This window comes from Anolis sagrei, chromosome X, assembly GCF_037176765.1.
Source record: "Anolis sagrei isolate rAnoSag1 chromosome X, rAnoSag1.mat, whole genome shotgun sequence".
NCBI lineage: Eukaryota > Metazoa > Chordata > Lepidosauria > Squamata > Dactyloidae > Anolis > Anolis sagrei.
Genome location: NC_090034.1, coordinates 35136064 through 35156798, shown reverse-complemented (window position 1 = coordinate 35156798; position 20735 = coordinate 35136064). Strand labels below are relative to the sequence as shown.

Below are 20735 nucleotides of genomic sequence, written 5' to 3'. Positions count from 1 at the left end.
GCCCCAAGAAACCAGTGAATATTCTCTGTTTATGGAGCGTAGTTAGGCCCCCTTGAAAACAGGGGTTGTACTGTACAAGAAACTTGTTTTAATTCTCATTTTTGGGACCGTTAACAGTGACAAGGGACAGACCCATGCACAGCAATTTTCAAAAGGGTATCTGTAAAGAACCCACAAAAATTGTATATCTTCCCAGGATCTCCAAAATATACTTAGGCATCCCTCAGAAGAAGTAGGTAAGAGTTGAAATGGTAGATAATAGTCCACAAAAACGATAATAGACCTGTTGTAAAGGGACCATTGACTCTACATTGTTTTAGTCCCAGGTGCAGGCTCCTTCAATGACAACAGGTGAGCCACTGACGCTTTCAGATAAGGCATGCCACTGCGAGGTCTCTGCCTTTAGGAAACCACCTTAAAAGAGATTAGTATTCTGTTATCTGTCTGAATGTCAATTGGGAAAGGAGTGGAGGAGTACAGGCTCTTTAAAACGAGGAGCGGAGTTTTTTTGCCCCATTTTATTCATAACCACTCCATTAAGGTGCATTGTGACTGGACTTATTGTTTGAGCTTCCTGTAACTTCAAACTGCCTGCGGGGCTTACACAATCTTAAGCCTTTAATTGCGATACTGTGTATTCTTCCAAAATGTCAGTCTGTAGCTGTAAATAAAACTGTCCCAAACAAGGGCACCTTAGCCGGTTTCATCTCAGAGGAGGGTTGAGATCATGAGAGGATTAAGCAAAAGCATTTTCTTCCCATGCAGAGTTTGTAACAAAGAGTTGTCGGAGCTCTGTGTGCTCTTTAGCAGCAAAAAAGAGAGGCACTTTGAGAAACATTACTGCCGCACAACAACCTACAGTTCCCAGGCAAAACATCTTGACCTGACAGATACAGTCAAACATATTATATGATGAAGCACTTGCTAGTTAATGGATCTGAGAAAATACCCTCATGGTGGATACTTCAAAAAGTTAGAAATGTGTAAAAATGTTTTTTTAAAATCCCTAGCAGATTAGTGCCCTAAAAACAAACATGGGGAGCCGGTGTAGGTGCGTGCAGAAACCTTATTTACTTATTTATTTACCTTATTTATGCCCCACCTTTCTCTACCCTGAAGGGGACTCAAGGTGACTTACATATTGCAGTTATTCAATGCCTTGGAACATATACAAACATTACGCTTCAAATCAATTGGATTAAAATACATATTAAACATTTAAAAGCATTACATTCAACATTAAATCACGCCATCCAAAAATCATAATCCAAGACCATTCCATAGTCATTGCACATATTCCAGTCTATTATTGCACTGCTGCCTAAGGTTTCATTTACACTGCAGACTTAATGTAGTTTGACACCATTTGAGCTGTCATGGCTCAGTGCTACGTAATTATGGGAGTTGTAGTTTTGTGTGGTCTTGAGTCGTCTTTGCCGATGAGTGCTGGTGCCTCACCAAACTACAACTCCCAGGACTCCATAGCATTAAGTTATAGTAGTTAAAGTGGTGTCAAACTGCATTAGGATGTAGATGCAGCCTAGGAGAATATGGGATACAAAACTGTCTTCCTCACCTCGATAAGCTATAGGATGAGCTGGACAGAAAAAGCAACTCTGTTGGATCATGTCTTGACCTTTTCATTGACATTCTGTACCATCAATCATTGTTTCCTCCTGTTTGTAATGATAACGGGAAGCACTTTTTGCTATGTTGTTCTCTGATGGTGAGGTTAGTTTATCGCTATGGCATTTAGGGTAACTCAAGGTGCCATCTGGTCTCCCATGCTATCGAACATCTGCTGCAAGGCACTGGGTGAAATTAAGGTTGCTCTTGCCCTCTCCAAAGCAAATCCCATGCTGCCCTCCCAGTCCCACATTTGCCCATCAAACAGATGTTCCATGGGTGACCTTACAAGAAGAGTGGGCCATTGAGCAAGGCCTGTGGTATTCCCGGAGACAGAAAGGAAATGTTATTGAAATGCTGCAGACTCTGGAGGACAGAAGTGACACTTGGCACGGACACAAGAGTGTTTTCATTTTCCACTCGATTATTTCTAAACTGAAATGAAAAGAAAGATGAACTGGCTTGGCCATAGTTGACGTTCTAAAGAAAATCAGTTATGGTTTTTTTTCCTTTTGGCTCTGTTGGAAATAACATCTTTCTTCAAGCCTCCTCTAGTAATTTGTTAATCTGTAATTCTGTTTGCTTACTGTTTTATATGTATGTTCTGTATGCAGCAGCTTTTGCTCTATGTTTCCTGAGAGGTTGTGGGAGTTAGCCCTTTGTATCCATGGATTTTGTATCCATGACTTCAACCATCCATGGCTTGAACATTTTGCATTTTTTTTGCCATTTTATATACGGGATTCCATTTTACTAAGCCATTGGATATAATGGGACTTGAGAGCCTACAGATTGTGGTAACCAAACCCCAGCGATACCAAAGGCCCACTGTAATTTTTAAAAAGGAAATATTGCATGGTTCTGGCAATAGAACAAAATCAGTCTGGGTTGACTTTGAATCATCAGCCAGAGAAAGATGGCTAAATTGGTTAACTACTCCAAAATCAATTTTAAAGTTTGGTGTCTCTGTGAATGAGAGACTGCCGCGTCATCTTATCCAAAACATTGAGTCTATCCATCAGTAATGTGCTCTTCTTCTTCTTCTTTTCCTACTGCCTTCTAAACTAACCAAGCATTATTGTCTTTTCTGGTATCTTTTCTCTAGGATTGTTTGATTCTGCTTTGTTTTCATTTTTTTTCATTACAGTCACTTATTATTATCAATATTTCTTGTTTTGATGTGTGATTAATTTCCTCTGGGAATCCAGTGTAGAAATGTTCAGTTTCTTCCTTTCCTGCCTCTGCACCTGGAACATAAACCTGGATTATGGGTTTTCTCTAAAATTTTATTGATATTAGTCATTCAGACTATGCATCATAAACCCTGACTGCTTTTGCTACATCTATCCTCACTATGAATGTCACCCAATTTCTTCTTCAGCTTCCATTTCCTAAGTAAAAATGTGATGTAATTTGACTAGAAATTCCTGTCAATTCTAGCTCATCAACTGCAATCATTTCAGTGGTTATTTCTTGGTTTACAACATTTTGGTTCCCTTGGTTCATGCTTGTCACATTCAATAATAACAACAACAACAATAATAATAATAATAATAATAATAATAATCTTTATTTATACCCTGCCACCATCTCCCCAATGGGGACTAGGGGTGGCTAACATGAGGCCAAGCCCAATAATAATACACCAGAACAATACAAAACAATTTTAAAAATTAACACAAACACAAACAAAATACACAATGCAACAAAATGAAATAAACAATACAAAATAACATAATAGAATCAATCACAGAGGGCAGGCCAAATGTACAGGATAAAATGTTTAAAATGTTAAAACCCTGGTTGAGGTGTTATGCAGCTTTGGAATTTCTTTTACCTCTGAGTTTATCAATAGCTGAACGTCTCTTTGGGCTTGAGGCCAATTGTGTCATTAGCCAAAGCACCACTCCTCTTTGCTTTTCCCTAGTAGCTTGATGGGTGTCTTTGGACCTGGGAGTCTCATATTCTGGCACTATCTCTTGTTTCATTTTGGATTGCCTCATCATCGGGTTTTCTAAGTAAAAGATATGGCTTCTACTTCTGTGTTAGTTTATGGTGCTACTTCCATTGTCTCAGAGAGTCTCTCCACCAGTGTCACCCCATGCTCCAGTACCTGTCTGGAAAACTGAGTCTGGCTTTTCTGCACAAGCCTGGTCAGATTTAGGAGCAAACAATCTAGGGCTCTACAGAGAAGCTTCCTTTTTCTGACAATGATGCACAGCATGTCAACCTTTGCCAAGACGCTCTGCCAGGAGCTGTCACCTTCTTGTCCTCCTTCTTCTCATGACTTGATGTTCATTTCATGGCTTTAAGAAAGGAGAAGGAGGAAGAGGTAACTTCTTGCAAGATCAAGGCCAGTAGGAGCAGGTTCCCCTTGAATCAATCTAGCCCCTTGGGCTGTTGAGAAGTATGCTCATTTGTACAAGCCCTTTACTACAGAGACCACTGTGAACCCTACACATTGTTAACAAATTTGTATTAGTGCCTAAAACCTTTTACTGTTGTCAACTGTTTTGTGACTCCAATATTGAGCTAAGGGGACCTCAGCTGAGGTTGAGACCTACAGTTTAGGAAGCAGTGCTGTAGACCAGTGGCAGGTTTCAGGTCAATCAGGTTCTACACGTAATTCTGAGTGGCTTGAAATGGATCAACAAGGCTGTGGCCGTATCAACTCTTATCTTGTAGATGTGGCATGAGTGTGTTGTGTGGTTGGAATAGCTTTTCCCCCAGCTCCATGTTTTTATTCTTGTCTTAGTATTCATGCCACCCATTTGTGTTTTGTTTAGGAGCAGAGCCCCAGCAACCAGACGTCGATAGCAATGATGCAGGAGCCCCAAGAAATGGTTGAAGAAACTGTGACTGTGGAAGAAGATCCAGGCACCCCTACGTCCCATGTTTCTATTGTGACTTCGGAAGATGGGACCACAAGGAGGACTGAGACTAAGGTAGGAGCAGCAAATGCTGGTCTTTCCTTCCTGAGCTCATGTTTCCTTCTATGCAGTACTGGACTTGTTAGATGTCAGATCTTTTATCTGGGTGGTACTACAGATTGAATTTAGAATCTCAAGATGCAAAATGTGTGCTCTAATAGTGTTCTTTGCAAACTAATCTTCTTGTTTGGAGGCGGAAAAGGAAAGAAGCGGCATTGATTCGGCCGTGCAGAAAACTGTTCCTGATATGCTCTAAGGCACTCTAAACATTTTCAATTAAGAAGTCTCCACCTTTGATCCACTCACTGATCTTTTTAGCCAGTCAATTATTGCTGCACTTGCACTGGATCAGTCCTCAATCTAAAATCAGCACATCATCCCTTTCTAATGTTTAACGTTTTCCCTTATTAACCTTTAACAAACAAGGTATTTGAAGGGTGAGTAAGGCAGAATGGGGATGATGGGGGAAAGGATCCATTTGGAAACTTAACTGAACGTGTTGTAAGGTGAATGCTTTAGGGCACTTATTCCCAACCTAATAGTATTCAACTGTTAGACTCCCACTATCCCTGTGCTACAATTGTGTTATGGGCCTTATAGTCCAGCTACAAAAAATAAAATCCAAGACAGGGAGAAGGGAACTCTAAAATATCAAAAACATCAGTTTTGGAGGAGTGAAGAACAAAATGTGCTCCTAGGAGTCAATGCTGATATCCCATGCTATATTCTACTGTTCTCTGTAAATTTCATCTGTTCTGAAAACTGGTGGTTTTATTGTTTAAGTCACTGAATTATTCAGTGATAAGTCAGCTGTTCAATGACAACTCATTGAATTAAACAATTTCAATTACTAGTGTTAATTAGAATGAATTAAATATCCCACTTTTCTAATGTCTGACATTAACAGATTCATTTTCAAACAGGACGTTCCAAGCTCTGTTAATAAGGCAGAGTTTCTTCTCATGTGGAGCTTTGGAACTATGTTTGGGTGAAGAGAGATACATGTCCCATTGCAGTTATCTTAGGAATTATTGTGCAGTGCTTTTTCTATACTCCTAAGTATAGATACAGTTAGAAAATGCCTGATGAGAATTATAGTAAGCATATGGAATTCTTGGCCACAGCATATGGTTACAGCCTGAAGTTTCGATGTAGATTTATAGATAGTAGATAGGGCTACCGGGAGTTATTGGTCCTGATGAGCTTCATGCTGTTTCTGAAAGCAAAGACATGATGCCCTTCAGTATCAGCTCCTGAGGAGCAACAACAGGAGCTGACAGATGCCTTGTGCTTGGCCACCATGGAAAACCGAATGTTGAAATAGGTAGGGCTTTGGTCTAGTTGGGTGGACTCTTACATTCATTTGTTCTCCCCCCCCCCCCCAAATCACTTTGTGAGTCATTGCAGATAACATTTCACAGAACTATTCAAATATCATTTGTTTATAACTAACAATGTAATTGTTAACGTCCCCTTTCTTTCATGTGAAATTATAATCATAAATTCACTTTGTCATATTTTTAATTGAGCTTATATTTTATCCTAATTATATGTGCCGTGGACTTTTACTCTAGTTGTATGTGTTTGTGGGTTTTTTTAAAAGTTGCTTGCTGAAATTATCATAAAATATAGGAAAAGAGGAGAGAAAATAAAAAATAAATGTAAAAATGTAACTTTTTACTGAACTAAAAGAGCTTAGACCATTCTAGCTCTAAGGTATATGCAATTCGGAAGTAAATGCAGCTACAGTCAGAAATATGTACTTCCTGGTTTGTTGGTACAGTTTTGTAATGTGAAGTTAATGATAGTCAGAGTTCCAGGCACTTGATTCCATTTAGTGTTCTGACATAGGACAAGTATCTCATTTTCCTCTATTTTTCACATCTGAGGGTCTGAAAAAGCATTTTACTCTTCCGGCTGTTTTGAACATACATATACAAGGAAAAGTTTTAGAGATGTCAATTTGCCTCTCTAAAGCATAGTGGTTTGGAAAATGAAACTTGGTGTGATGAAACTGGTGTCTATTTAGGCTCCTCTGCCTTGCAACAAATTGTAGAGCATTATTTGACAAGGCTGTCACATGGAACTTGCAAGGTGGGAGGGCCAAACCTTAACTGCGCATGGCACTTCATGAGAACAGGAGAGCTCCATTTCATGCAGTGATTTTTTTTTTAAAAAAAGACAGGCATGAAGACATCTGCCCAGAATAATCATAGAATAGAAAGAAAGATGTTTGCTCTCAAGAGTTATCAAAAGTTACATGTATATCATTTCCCAATACAGGAACAGTGAAACCTCTACAAACAGTGGCAAGCCCCTTGTTCTGGAGATGGGCATGGCTACCATGATGTTCTAGAGCACATGCTTTTGCCTTTGAATGTTCACAGGTTTGTTCTTTGACAGATTCAAGAAGGAGTGAAGAAATAAACCTCTCTGAAGCTCAGCTGCCATTTGTTATATACCAGTGGTATCCAGCCTGTGACCCTCCAAATGTTTTGAACTTCAGCTCCCAGAATTCCTAACCATTGGACTAGCTGGCTAAAACTTATGGGAGCTGGAGTCCCAAACACCTGAAGAATTGAAGGTTTGGCACCATTGGTATAGACTAAGAGTGGGCAATGTCTAGTTATGGTACATTTCAGCTGAACCCAACCCTTACCAAATTTTTGAAGCATGGTAGTAGGGCTGTTTTTCATCTTTCAACAAGATATGCAGACAGTTGTAACCTTTCTCCCATAGTGCAGTCCCAATTTGACAGTGTGGGGTAGCAGGGGATGCAAATAAAAGCAGTCAGTAGGCTTCCTCTTGCCCACTTCTAGTACTAACTGTGATGAGACAGCTATGGTCGTATATGTAAAGAATATACAAAGGGTATTCAAAAACTTTCAGTACTTTTTAAAACTCTATTTATTAAGGATTTCAAAAACAATTAGATAATTTTCTACATAGTCACCTTCCTTTTTTATACATTTTTTCCCAGTGTAATACAACTTTTTAATGCCATCACATGAAAATCTTCTTCCCCTGAAAGCTCCTTTGTCAGCTGCTTAGACCCCCACTTAGCACACACTTTACTGAGCTTAAGGCTATTATGAATCAAGGCCATTGGCAAATTCAGGCAGGACTTATATTCAGCTTCCCTGAAGCCTCTTCAACTGTTATTCTTCCATTTTTTGTGAATCAGTTCCAGGATCCTTTCTTTTTTTATCCCTCATGGCTGTGGTTGTAGCTGGACATCTGGAGTGCTCTGCATTCATCACACTCATAGTATGGCCATTTCTTAACATTTCAATCCACTCATAGATAACTCCAAAAGAAAAAAAACTTTATCCCCATACTGAGCGCACCTGTAGAGGTGGATTTGTGCTCCCGGCACAAATTCTGCCTCCAAAAAATATATGGTGGAATGCTTGTCCCTCTTTGGTGCAATGTATAAGTTTTACAGCCATCTTCACAGACTAGTCACATGACACTCTAAGACAGGACCAATTACTACTAATCCTGCCTTTAAATAAAAAAATAAAAGGGCTTAACTTTTTTTGAAGTCCCGTCATATAATGTGCTAATGACCTGTAGGTGATTCACACATATTTGGAGTGCCCATCCTAATTTAAAGTTGGATTTGATTTGCTGAACTTCATGTTTGACTGGCTGCCGTTGCCAGAGAAGCTGGATAATACCCACCCTGTCCCTCAAATATGCAACCAATGTGTACTTGTCAGAACCACAACTGAGAGCTGATCTCTTTCTTTTCAGTAGTTGAAGAAGAGGGGAATAGAAATCAGATGCAAGCAGACCCCTGTGTAATGAAATCAAGATAGTTTTTACTTAAAAGAACCCCAGTGAATCCAGATGCAATTTGGTGGCTAGGGATGAAGCTGCCTTCCCTACTCCCCACACATACATGGTAGCTCAGATGCCAACACGGGTCATTTTCTCACTTTTGCTAGACTTGGGAGACTCCCAAGCACTAGTTTGTGTTTTGATGCAACCTTTTCTATTCTCTTGATATCCTACCTAAACTCTAACTGACCTGTATGGAAACATGCATGTATTAGGCCTTGAACTTTGGGTTACTCTGCCCATTTGCAATGGCCTCCTCCAAATGTCTTACGACAGTGGTTCTCAACCCATGACCCCCAGGGTGTTTTGGCCGACAACTCCCATAAATTCCAGCCAGTTTACCAGCTGTTAGGATTTCTGGGAGTTGAAGGCCAGAACATCTGGGGAACCACAGGTTGAGAACCACTGTCTTAGGAGATTCTGTTATCTGTTGCTATAATTCCCAATGCTTTAAAAAAATCCACGTTATATTGTTGTTGTCCTAGACTATTTTCTGGCAAGTCCCAGCATTGGCTACCATATTGTATTCCCATCTTCATTTCTTTCACTTCCAAAGCATTTTGGAAGAAAAAAGTACCACTCTCTTCTCCTTTAAGAGTTACGATGCTATAGTGAGTCAGTGAAATAGCACAAGAAGGTGACAACTACCAGCAAAACCCCTGTAATTATATTGTAAAAACTCATGTTTCTTTACACCTATCTGGAAGAGCCAATGGATAATGGGAATTGACACAAATATAATTCTTGGAGTCCAGTTACATTGTTCAAATTAACTGAAATCACTTCTTTTCATTTGAAGGAACATACACCTTTGTAGGCGAGTGCCCTCATGAGATGTTGGAGCAGAACCATAAACTAATTGCTATGCTTCTCAATCCAATACTTATTTTTATTGGTTACTGAAAACATGCAGATCCTGCCATTCTGTTCATCAACCTCCCAGGCAGCTAACAATCCATAAAAACAAATTAACAAACAACAATCAAATGGGGAAAATCCATTTAAAAGAGCTAGAACAAAAACAAGAGAACAATAACCCACAAATGCTCGGGAGGATGGAACAGTTTTAAGTTGGCACCCAAATGATAATATTTATTCATGGTATCAGAAATCAGTTGGGATTCTTTGTCGTGAAATAGGTTGTATTTTGAAGACAGTTTTCCCCCTCCTACACTTTTGTGTCAGCTAAAGATTTGACAACCCTTTGAAAGGAAAAACTTGGCATAGAAGGAGCAAATGGTTTTTTTTTTTCCATTAGAGATTGTTTTCTTTAATGCCTGTGCATTTCTCAACATAGTGGCTTTGAAGGCTTCATTTGGTTGACATAGATGGTTGCTATAATTCCAGCATTTGTGCTGTACCCAAACAGTAGTAAGCGGTGACAAAGAGGCATCATTTCTCCCTTCATGTCTGTGGGGCAGAGGAGGCTATTGGTGGAAACCTATGGTGTATAAAACAACAAGCTTGCACAGCTTCATAGCATCACGGGTCACCTATACAAGCCTTGACCTATGTTGTGGAAAGGAGGAATCCAGGATGGATGGATTGTTTTGAAAGACTAAGATCCAACTCTGGCTTGGAAGATCTTCAGTGGTTCAGCGTAATCTTTCAAGGAAGTGTTGGTGGTCCTCGTTTTAGGAGACTTGTAGCTGTTTCCATATATCACCCCAGTTTGAAGTACGAACAGTCTGGAGGCAGGGTTTTTTAGAGATGTGTCCTAGATAAGCTATCATATCTAGCAACTAAGTGGACGCTGGAAGTCTGTGGCATTCTCTGGAAACCATGGCTAACACTTCTGTGTCTATCTTGACTACCTTTAAGATCTGATTTCATCAAGGCAGGTGATATTACCAATCACTTCTATCAATGCAAATAACAACTATTTCAGTCTGTCATGGGGTTGATAGCCAGTTTTCTTTTATTACAAACATTTATAGATGGCAGACATGCAGACATCTATTACATTTATAGATGGCAGACATTCAGGCTCCCAAGGCTAGGACCTGGGTCATGTACAATGCTTTACCAGCTTTGTACAGCTTATCAGGGTTTATGCTCCACTGGCATAACCTTCAAAAGAATGTGGTCACCTCCACATCACAATGAGGCAGTGGAATAAGACGTTGTGGAGAACACAAGTCCACCAAAATGAAAGAGGGTATATGTAGCTCATGCTGGAAATGAAGAAGCAGTCCTCTTCTGCTCATTTCCCCCAGTCACAGCCTTCACACTTCAGGAGCTGCGGTTGATAGTTACACATGCATCTCAAATCTAGAGTTGGTCTTCTTGAAATGATTGAACACTTGGGAATGTGGCAAGTGTCCTATTCTTTATCCTCACATTTCTTATGCGAAGAAGGAAAGGAAAACACTAAGTGTCGTTGATGTCCTGACAACATTTACAAAAACTGCTTTTTAGAAAGGGAAGATAAGTCATAGATCCAGTTGAAGAAACCAAGCACTATAAGGACACTTTAAGGGGTTGGGTCTGTTTAGCCTGCAGAAGGGAAGGCTGAGAGGAGACACAATAGCCTGGAAACCAAGACACCAAGAATTCTTTTTGACTGTGGAATATGATATTAGTTGATTTGTTACCTGCCTCTCCTCCTGGCTCAAGGCGGGGTACAACACCGCCTCAACTTAGACGCATAGGAACTTGTCATTGAATCATTGCTTTCTTCTTCTGTCTATTCTGAAAGCAGTGGTGACACTGAGACTATATGAAGGGAAGACATTCCAGGCCAGAGAGAGTGAGAGCCATTTAAAACAAACCCCCAAATGCCATGTAGGGTGAATAGCTTTCCAGTCATTTTTGCTCTTTTTTGCCTAACAGACATGCCTATCTAGAATCCTGCCGAATTCGTGTTCAAAGTGCGAAGGGACTGCTTGGGATGCACCACCCTGCTCCTCTCCGTAGTCTCTCTTGGAAGCTAATCATGTTAGCATGTTGAAACAACTAAGGTCACCTTGGGCAGGGAAGGTGCAAACTGTTGAAGTTTCCCAGCAGACAAACATGCGACAGATTAAAGGCAGCCTGCTGTGGCTTTGTTTTTATTAAAGCCAGGGATCTCTGAATAAAAACGAGCCAGATGAAACAAGTACCTTACATTCTCCCCCTCTCTACCCCTCCTTGCCTCTATCTTTATCATTATCCAGCTCCTCTTGCCTGCATGATTTTTTTTGTCTCCTTGCCTCCCCATTCAGAGATTTGAGAACCAGCATCAATTTGCATAATCCTTATCCCCTGCTAATTCTGTGGCCTGTTATTAATTTTGAGGACATGACTATGGATGTTTCCATGTTGATTGTAGGCTGCTGTGGGCCTTGTCCCCAGGAATTGCTTAGGCAAGAGACGTCAGCACAGTAAACTTCTCCTCTGACTGTGCCATGAGGAGAACAGTATGTCTATTGCTACACCAATGCACCTGTGGGAACTTTTGGTAGTCTCAATGTTTTGGAGTCTTAGCAGCTCCTCCCAGTCTAAAAACTTTGGTAGCCTAAATGTTTCCCACTGCTCTGATCACAGGTTGTAAGGTTTGACCTAAACCTTTAGGACTTCAACCTCCTTCAATCAGAACTGGGTCTGAGGTGAGTCTGGAAACATTGGACGTGCAGGTAACCAAGATCAATGGATACGTCAAAACCAAAGGACAAATCAGGAGTCATAATCCAAGGCAATCCAAGGCTATAGGAGCATCTAAATGTTGAAGAAGATCTTATTATGCAAATGTGAATAGTATGGGGAGCCCCTTTATAACTGTTCCTGTCCACAGTGATTCAGTGACCAGTTTGGGTGGAAGAATAAGTACAGAGCCTGGAGACACTTCATGGAGAAGACAGCCTTCCACAATTTATTTGTTCTTTACATGTAGAACCAATGTAGAAGATTCAGCAGCTGGTAACATCTTAGGTGGATACATACTTGAGAAGTAATGGTGGGAGTATAAGAATGATCATCATCTGAACATGAACATATAGAAAGACTGCAGTCTGGAAACGGATGACTTTATTCCTTTCTTTTTCAAAGCGATACATTAGGTCTGGGTGAAAGTGGCAATCGGGTGCTGATTCCCAATCCTCCCACTAGTAACCAGTTGCTCACCTTGTTTCAGTTGCTGGAGGAAGGAGATGTCTGGGCTTTCTCAGGTGCCTTCTTTTTCAAAGTTCTTCCATTATCAATTGAAGGGGACACGTGTGTGTGTAAGGTTTGACCTCCCAGTTTCATTGTCCTCAAAAGGTCACATGCTTTCATCACCCCTCTTAACAAGGTAATGGCTTGTACTGTTTTGGCCTGATCATTGTAGTCTATATGTCAAAAGCAAGCACTCAGAAATGTCAAAATGCTTTTATCCTTGAGTGCTTTCTCCTTACCTATATTCTGTTTTTATGACACTATTCTGACAAAAATATTTCCAGTTTTGTCAGCTTCTATAAAATATTTAATGTGAGGAGGAGGGGACGGGAAAGGAAGAGACCCTTCTTTCTTACTCAACAGTACAGGACTACTGAAATAGCCTGATGGCTCCATTTCAGCAAAGAAATACTAGTTTTCTTGGTATTAATGTTTCCTCATTTTACCTCACTCAAAGCTACATTCTCAATCATCACAGGATTTAAACTGGTCAGACTATTGGAGCAGGCTTGAGTTGTTTAACCTTTGCCAAAATGACAACATTTGAGCCAGTGTGGTTTGGCAATTATAGCTCACATAGTGATATTATCTATGTATCCAGCCTTCTACAGCCAAAATCAGTTTCCTGTTGGTTTGATCTCATCCCTCTTTAAGTCCTGAATCCTTAGACTCACTTTCTGCCAGATCCTATACCAGCTGCTCATCTTGACCATCACAATCCTCCTTGTCCTTTGTCACACATTGCTACTGGTGAGTTTTGCTTTTCCAGTTCATCCCTCCCAGCTATCTAAAGCTACACTTCATTAAATAATTTTGCCTTCTCATTTGAACTATGGCATGGGAGGAAAGTATTATGTCCGCATCTCCCCCCCCCCTTTAAATTAAAGTCCTTAGAATAAGGACAAACAAGGACAATTGTATTTCAAAGAGCACCAAGTGGGTGCTCTTTGCAATTCGATTGTCCTAGCTTGTCCTTGTTCTAAGGCAGATTATAGACAAGGCAGAGGCTGTTAGGACCCTGGACAGAGCCATACTAGTTGAGGAGCTTGAAACTTCATGAAGGCTGGTTGGTCTGGTGCTTTTCTCATGGCCAAGGATAATGCTGTCAAGTCAGTCCAGTGAGACAGAACCAGCCGCCAATCCTTCTCATTCCAGGTTCTCCATCTCATAGAATAGAATCAAGGAGTTGGAAGAGACCTCATGGGCCATCCAGTCCAACCCCTTGCCAAGAAGCAGGAATATTGCATTCAAATCACCCCTGACAGATGGCCATCCAGCCTCTGTTTAAAAGCTTCCAAAGAAGGAGCCTCCACCACACTCCGGGGCAGAGAGTTCCACTGCTGAACAGCTCTCACAGTCAGGAAGTTCTTCCTCATGTTCAGATGGAATCTCCTTTCTTGTAGTTTGAAGCCATTGCCCTAGTCTCCAGGGAAGCAGAAAACAAGCTTGCTCCCTCCTCCCTGTGACTTCCTCTCACATATTTATACATGGCTATCATATCTCCTCTCAGCCTTCTCTTCTTCAGGCTAAACATGCCCAGCTCCTTAAGCCGCTCTTCATAGGGCTTGTTCTCCAGACCCTTGAACATTTTAGTCACCCTCCTCTGGACACATTCCAGCTTGTCAACATCTCTCTTGAATTGTGATGCCCAGAATTGGACACAATATTCCAGGTGTGGTCTAACCAAAGCAGAATAGAGGGGTAGCATTACTTCCCTAGATCTAGACACTATGCTCCTATTGATGCAGGCCAAAATCCCATTGGCTTTTTTTGCCGCCACATGACATTGTTGGCTCATGTTTAACTTGTTGTCCTCGAGGACTCCAAGATCTTTTTCACACGTACTGCTCTCCAGCCAGGCATTGTCCCACATTCTGTATCTTTGCATTTCGTTTTTCCTGCCAAAGTGGCGTATCTTGCATTTGTCCCTGTTGAACTTCATTTTGTTAGTTTTGGCCCATCTCTCCAATCTGTCAAGATCATTTTGAATTCTGCTCCTGTCCTCTGGAGTATTGGCTATCCCTCCCAATTTGGTGTTGTCTGCAAACTTGATGATCCTGCCTTCTAGTCCTTCATCTAAGTCATTAATAAAGAGAGGAGATTCCATCTGAACATGAGGAAGAACTTCCTGACTGTGAGAGCCGTTCAGCAGTGGAACTCTCTGCCCCGGAGTGTGGTGGAGGCTCCTTCTTTGGAAGCTTTTAAACAGAGGCTGGATGGCCATCTGTCAGGGGTGATTTGAATGCAATATTCCTGCTTCTTGGCAGGGGGTTGGACTGGATGGCCCATGAGGTCTCTTCCAACTCTTTGATTCTATGATTCTATGTTGAACAGGACCGGGCCCAGGACAGAACCCTGCGGCACTCCACTTGTCACTTCTTTCCAGGATGAAGAGGAAGCATTGGTGAGCACCCTCTGTGTTCGTCCATTTAACCAATTACTGATCCACCTCACCGTAGTTTTGCCTAGCCCACATTGGACTAGTTTGTTTGCCAGAAGGTCATGGGGGACCTTGTCGAAGGCCTTATTGAAATCCAGGTATGCTACATCCACGGCATTCCCCGCATCTATCCAGCTTGTAACTCTATCAAAAAAGGAGATCAGATTAGTCTGGCATGACTTGTTTTTGATAAATCCATGTTGACTATTAGCGATGACAGCATTTGTTTCTAAGTGTTTGCAGACCACTTCCTTAACAAACTTTTCCAGAATCTTGCCTGGTATCGACGTGAGGCTGACCGGATGGTAATTGTTTGGGTCATCCTTTTTTCCCTTCTTGAAGATTGGGACCACATTGGCCCTCCTCCAGTCTGCTGGAACTTCTCCAAGAACTCTCAAAGATTATTGCCAATGGTTCCGTAATGACTTCCGCTAGTTCCTTCAGTACTCTTGGGTGTAGTTGATCTGGCCCTGGGGACTTGAACTCTTTTAGAGCGGCCAGGTATTTCTGGACGACTTGTTTCCCAATTTGGGGTTGGATGTCCTCTAATCCCTCATCCACTCCATCTTGCTGAGGTTGAAGATGACTTTCTTTTTGTGAGAAGACAGAGGCAAAGAAGGTATTAAGTAGTTCTGTCTTTTCCCTACCCCCTTTCAGCATTGCCCCATCTTCTCCTCGAAGAGGCCCTATCGCCTCCTTGTTTTTTCCTTTTTCTACTGACATAAGAAAAGAAGCCCTTTTTATTGTTTTTAATGTCCCTAGCAAGCCTGAGCTCGTTTTTTGCTTTAGCCTTGCAGACCCTTTCCCTACAGGTGCTGGCTATTTGTTTAAATTCTTCTTTGGTGATTTCTCCCTTTTTCCACTTCTTGTGCATGTCTCTTTTGTGTTTTAGCACAGTTAGAAGTTCTTTGGACATCCATTCTGGCTTCTTTGCACTTATCCTATTTTTTCTCTTTGTTGGCACAGTTTGCAATTGTGCCTTGAGTATTTCACTCTTGAGAAATTCTCATCCATCCCTAACTCCCTTATCTTTTAGTATCTGTGTCCACGGAATGCTGCTCAGCGTTTCCTTCATTTTTCGGAACTCGGCTCTCCTAAAGTCCAAAATGTGGGTTTGACTTGTCTTAGTTTCAGCCTTCCTTTGTACCTCAAATTGCAGGAGCACATGGTCACTTGCCCCTAAGGATCCGACCACTTCAACCGCATCAATCAGGTCCTCCACATTTGTTAGGATGAGATCAAGAGTAGCCAACCCCCTTGTTGCCTCTTCTACCTTCTGGACAATGAAATTGTCTGCAAGGCAAGCGAGGAATTTGTTGGACCTTGTACTCTTGGCCAAGTTTGTTTTCCAGCAAATATTGGGATACTTGAAATCACCCAGGACTACTACATCTCTTCTCTGTGCCTGTTTTGTCAACTGTTGGCAGAAGACTTCATCAAGTTCTTCCTCCTGGCTTGGTCGTCTGTAGTAGATGCCTACAATGACGTCTTTTTGAGTCCCAGTTCCCTTGATTCTTATCCAGATGCTTTCAAGCTGGTTTCCCGGATTGCTCTCTTGCATCTCTTCTGCAGCATAACAGCTTTTGACATATAAGGCTACTCCGCCTCCTCTCCCCTTTGTTCGATTTCTGTGAAAGAGGTTATAGCCCTCGATGTCTACATTCCAGCGATAGGAGTCATCCCACCAGGTTTCAGTGATGCCTTTGATATCATATTTGTAGTGTTGTGCTAAAAGTTGGAGTTCGTCTTGTTTATTTCCCATTCTCTGTGCATTAGTGTAAAGACATGTGAGCCCCCGAGATATTCCCCTGAGCTGTTTTATTGGGATTATTGTGCTTTTGGTACTTGGTCCTCGTGTTTGTGCAGCCCTCTGTTTAGCCTTCTGGCGGTTCCCTGACAGTTCTGACGGTTCTCAGATCTGGCACATTGTTTTCTTGGTGCCTGGGCTAGTGTTTTCTGTCTCCAAGAAAAGGAATCACTCATTGAGCAAGTAGCACTCTTCAAGCTAGAATTTCTTTCTTAGATCATCAGTGAATCCTCCCCAAGGAACCCATTGGCCATGTAGAAAGATATGGGTTGCTGTGGGTTTTTCAGGTTGTAAGGCCATGTTCCAGAAGCGTTCTCTCCTGGCGCTTTGCCCACATCTATGTTAGGCACCCTCACACCCTCTGAGGATGCCTGCCATAGATGTGGGTGAAACATCAGGAGAGAATGCTTCTGGAACATGGCCATACAGTCCGGAAAACTCACAGCAACCCATTGATTCCGGCCATGAAAGTTTTCAACAACACATAGAAAGATATGTTCATTCAGAGGCCTGATGGACCAACTGAGAAGTGAAGATTAAGATGGGATATGATGGTCATGTCTGAATATTTGAAAAGGTATCACATTGAGGAGGGAACAAGCTTGTTTTCTGTTGTTCTAGAGCCTAGGATGCAATGGAGCATTGGATTCAAATAGTAGGAAAAGAGACCGGCAGTAGAATATACTTCCCTGGAGTCCAGTGGCATTTCCTTTTCTGGAGGTTTTAAAGCAGAGACTGGATGGCCATTTGTCAGGAGTGCTTTGATTGTGTTTTCCTCTATTGGGGGGGGGGGGTGTGTACTGGATGGCCTATGCAGTCTTTTCCAACTCTATTATTCTGTGATTCTGTATGTTCAAAAAGGGAGTCACCAGCCCTGACAGTGCTTCCCTACAGAAGACCATTAGGACCTTGGGCAAGCATGAGGGATGGCATTGGCTTTCTTTATGGATTCCATATCTTTCATCTGGAGATATTGCCATTTTGATACCTTAAAGGATTTTCTTTTCTTTGTTTGTACATGTGTGAGAATATGTCCTGTTTTCTCCTCTTTGAATGGTGTGCCTTCGCTGTCATTCCAGGGCTCTGTGATAGCAACTTTGGTATTCAATTATATGCAACCTTTTTGGGCATGTATCTATTAGTACGGCTTGTACAAAGTGAAATCAGGTTGAAGCCATTTCTGTGTCTTGCTACATTGTGCAGAGATCAAAATTCATAATTGCTATTCAGGAATGAATATAAAGAAAATCCTCTTTTCTCTCAACTTTCTTTTTTGTTCTGCACAGTTGTCACAGAACTGCTTTCATTCTTCTCCTTTAATGGCAAACATTTTTATGCCACAGAGCCAGGCATAAAGGAGCCAGGCTCCTTGTCCTTTTTCTTGCTTCAAAATTCTCATTCAGCAAATGTTCAAAAACGGAGAAAGGTTCTCTTGCAGGCAGGTGGCTCATTTTCTGACACTTAAAATCTTTAATTGTCTTGCCAGCTGAACGCTCATCTTTTCATACTTTTAAAAGTTATGGTGACACTGTAGCACCAAAAGAAGATAACACAAGCAATACATACACCCTCTTCTTCCCCTTGGAATTGAAGCAAAAGTGAGGATCCTCTCTTCACCTGATAATTGGATTCAGTAGCAGATAAGTCCTTGGAGGCAACACTCCAATGGGGAGGGAAGCCAAAAATAAGAAGGTGGGACCAAAAAGACCAACACAGTTTTTCTCAGAGATCTTATTGCTTCTAACGAAGCCTTAGAAGAACCATTCCAATCTTTTAGAATGGGCAAAAACTTGTCCAAAGACTTAGAAGCCAACAAATCATGGTCCTCTAGAGGTCTGAATTTGGGCCCAGGGCCTAAGGATTCCTTACTCTGAAGACAAAATGCTAGACTTGCACATTGCTTCTGCAATGACCTTTGATGACTCCAGCTCTCTGTTTAGGAAAGCTGCTTGTAAGTCCCAAAACTTTGGAATAGAACAGAATATTGGTGTTCTATATCAGGGCCCTTTTCACCCAACCTCAGGTATATCAGTATATAAAATAGGGATACACATCAAACATCTACTGTTAATCTATATATATAAATTTGTTAGGGGCATCCAACGAGGAAACAAAACTCAAAAAACCCCCAACGAAACTTAACCAAAATTCCCATGCCCATAACACAACCCACAAGGTACAAACATATCTACTCAAAATGAAAAACAACACAACAACACACTCACAAAACGGCAAAACAACAAAACTCAAAAATCCCCCAACGAAACTTAACCAAAATCCCTATGCCCATAACACAACCCACAAGGTACAAACATATCTACTCAAAATGAAAAACAACACAACAACACACTCACAAAACGGCAAAACAACAAAACTCAAAAATCCCTCAACGAAACTTAACTAAAATCCCCGTGCCCATAACACAACCCACAAGGTACAAACATATCTACTCAAAATGAAAAACAACACAACAACACATTCACAAAACAGCAAAACAACAAAACTCAAAAATCCCCCAACAAAACTTAACTAAAATCCCCGTGCCCATAACACAACCCACAAGGTACAAGCATACCTACTCAAAATGAAAAACAACACAACAACACACTCACAAAACGGCAAAAGAACAAAACTCAAAAATCCCCCAACGAAACTTAACCAAAATCCCCGTGCCCATAACACAACCCACAAGGTACAAACATATCTACTCAAAATGAAAAACAACACAACAACACACTCACAAAACGGCAAAACAACAAAACTCAAAAATCCCCCAACGAAACTTAACCAAAATCCCCGTGCCCATAACACAACCCACAAGGTACAAACATATCTACTCAAAATGAAAAACAACACAACAACACACTCACAAAACGGCAAAACAACAAAACTCAAAAATCCCCCAACAAAACTTAACTAAAATCCCCGTGCCCATAACACAACCCACAAGGTACAAACATATCTACTCAAAATGAAAAACAACACAACAACACACTCACAAAATGGCAAAACAACAAAACTCAAAAAAACCAACGAAACTTAACCAAAATTCCCATGCCCATAACACAACCCACAAGGTACAAACATATCTACTCAAAATGAAAAACAACACAACAACACACTCACAAAATGGCAAAACAACTGAGCATGCGCATTGGCGCCCAGCCGCAAGTTCCCTGGCGCGCGCAGATGGCCTTCCGGCCAACGTTCCCTCTGCTGAAACCATGCCCACTCCAAGCCCCGCCGCGCCGCTTCCCACACACACACACACCCTGCCGCACACACACACGCAACCCCACGCTTCATCACTCCCCCCGCCGCCGCACACACACACGCAACCCCACTCCCCCCGCCGCCACACACACACACGCAACCCCACGCTCCATCACTCCCCCCACCGCCGCACACACACGCAACCCCACTCCCCCCGCCGCCGCGCACACACACGCAACCCCACACCCCCTGCCGCCGCACACACAAACGCAACCCCATGCTCCATGACTCCCCTCGCTGCCGCACACACACACGCAACCCCACGCTCCATCACTCCCCTGCCCCAATCTTACCTTCTTTTACTTCACGCCACCTCCAAACCCCACCCCGCCCCTTCCCGCCCTGTCAAAATCTAGGAAAGACAGGAAGGAAGGAAAGAAGGAAGAAAGAGAAAGGGAGGTAAAGAAAAAGGGGGAAGGAAGGAAAGTTAGAGGAAGAAGAAAAGGAAAGAAAAGGAAAGATGGAAGGAAAGAAAAGAGAGACAGCAGAAGAGAACGAAAAAGGGGGAAGGAAGGAAAGAGATAGAGAAAGAAGAGGAGAAGGAAAGATGGGAAGGAAGGAAGGAAGGAAGGAAGGAAGGAAGGAAGGAAGGAAGGAAGGAAGGAGGGAGGGAGGGAGGGAGGGAAAGAAGGAGGGAAAGAAGGAGGGAAAGAGGGAAGATTGGCCACAGCAACACGTGGCGGGT

General features: G+C 41.9%; 1 protein-coding gene across 16 annotated transcripts in view; it reads left to right on the top strand.

The window, feature by feature from the left end:
- Positions 1 to 20735, top strand: part of ARVCF (ARVCF delta catenin family member) — a 537576-nt gene that overhangs the window by 359659 nt on the left and 157182 nt on the right. For all 16 annotated transcript variants that reach the window (XM_060785841.2, XM_060785850.2, XM_067473177.1 and 13 more), the window contains one exon: positions 4413 to 4571. In XM_060785841.2, coding sequence (XP_060641824.1) covers positions 4413 to 4571 — 159 coding nt within the window. The remainder of the gene's footprint in view (positions 1 to 4412; positions 4572 to 20735) is intronic.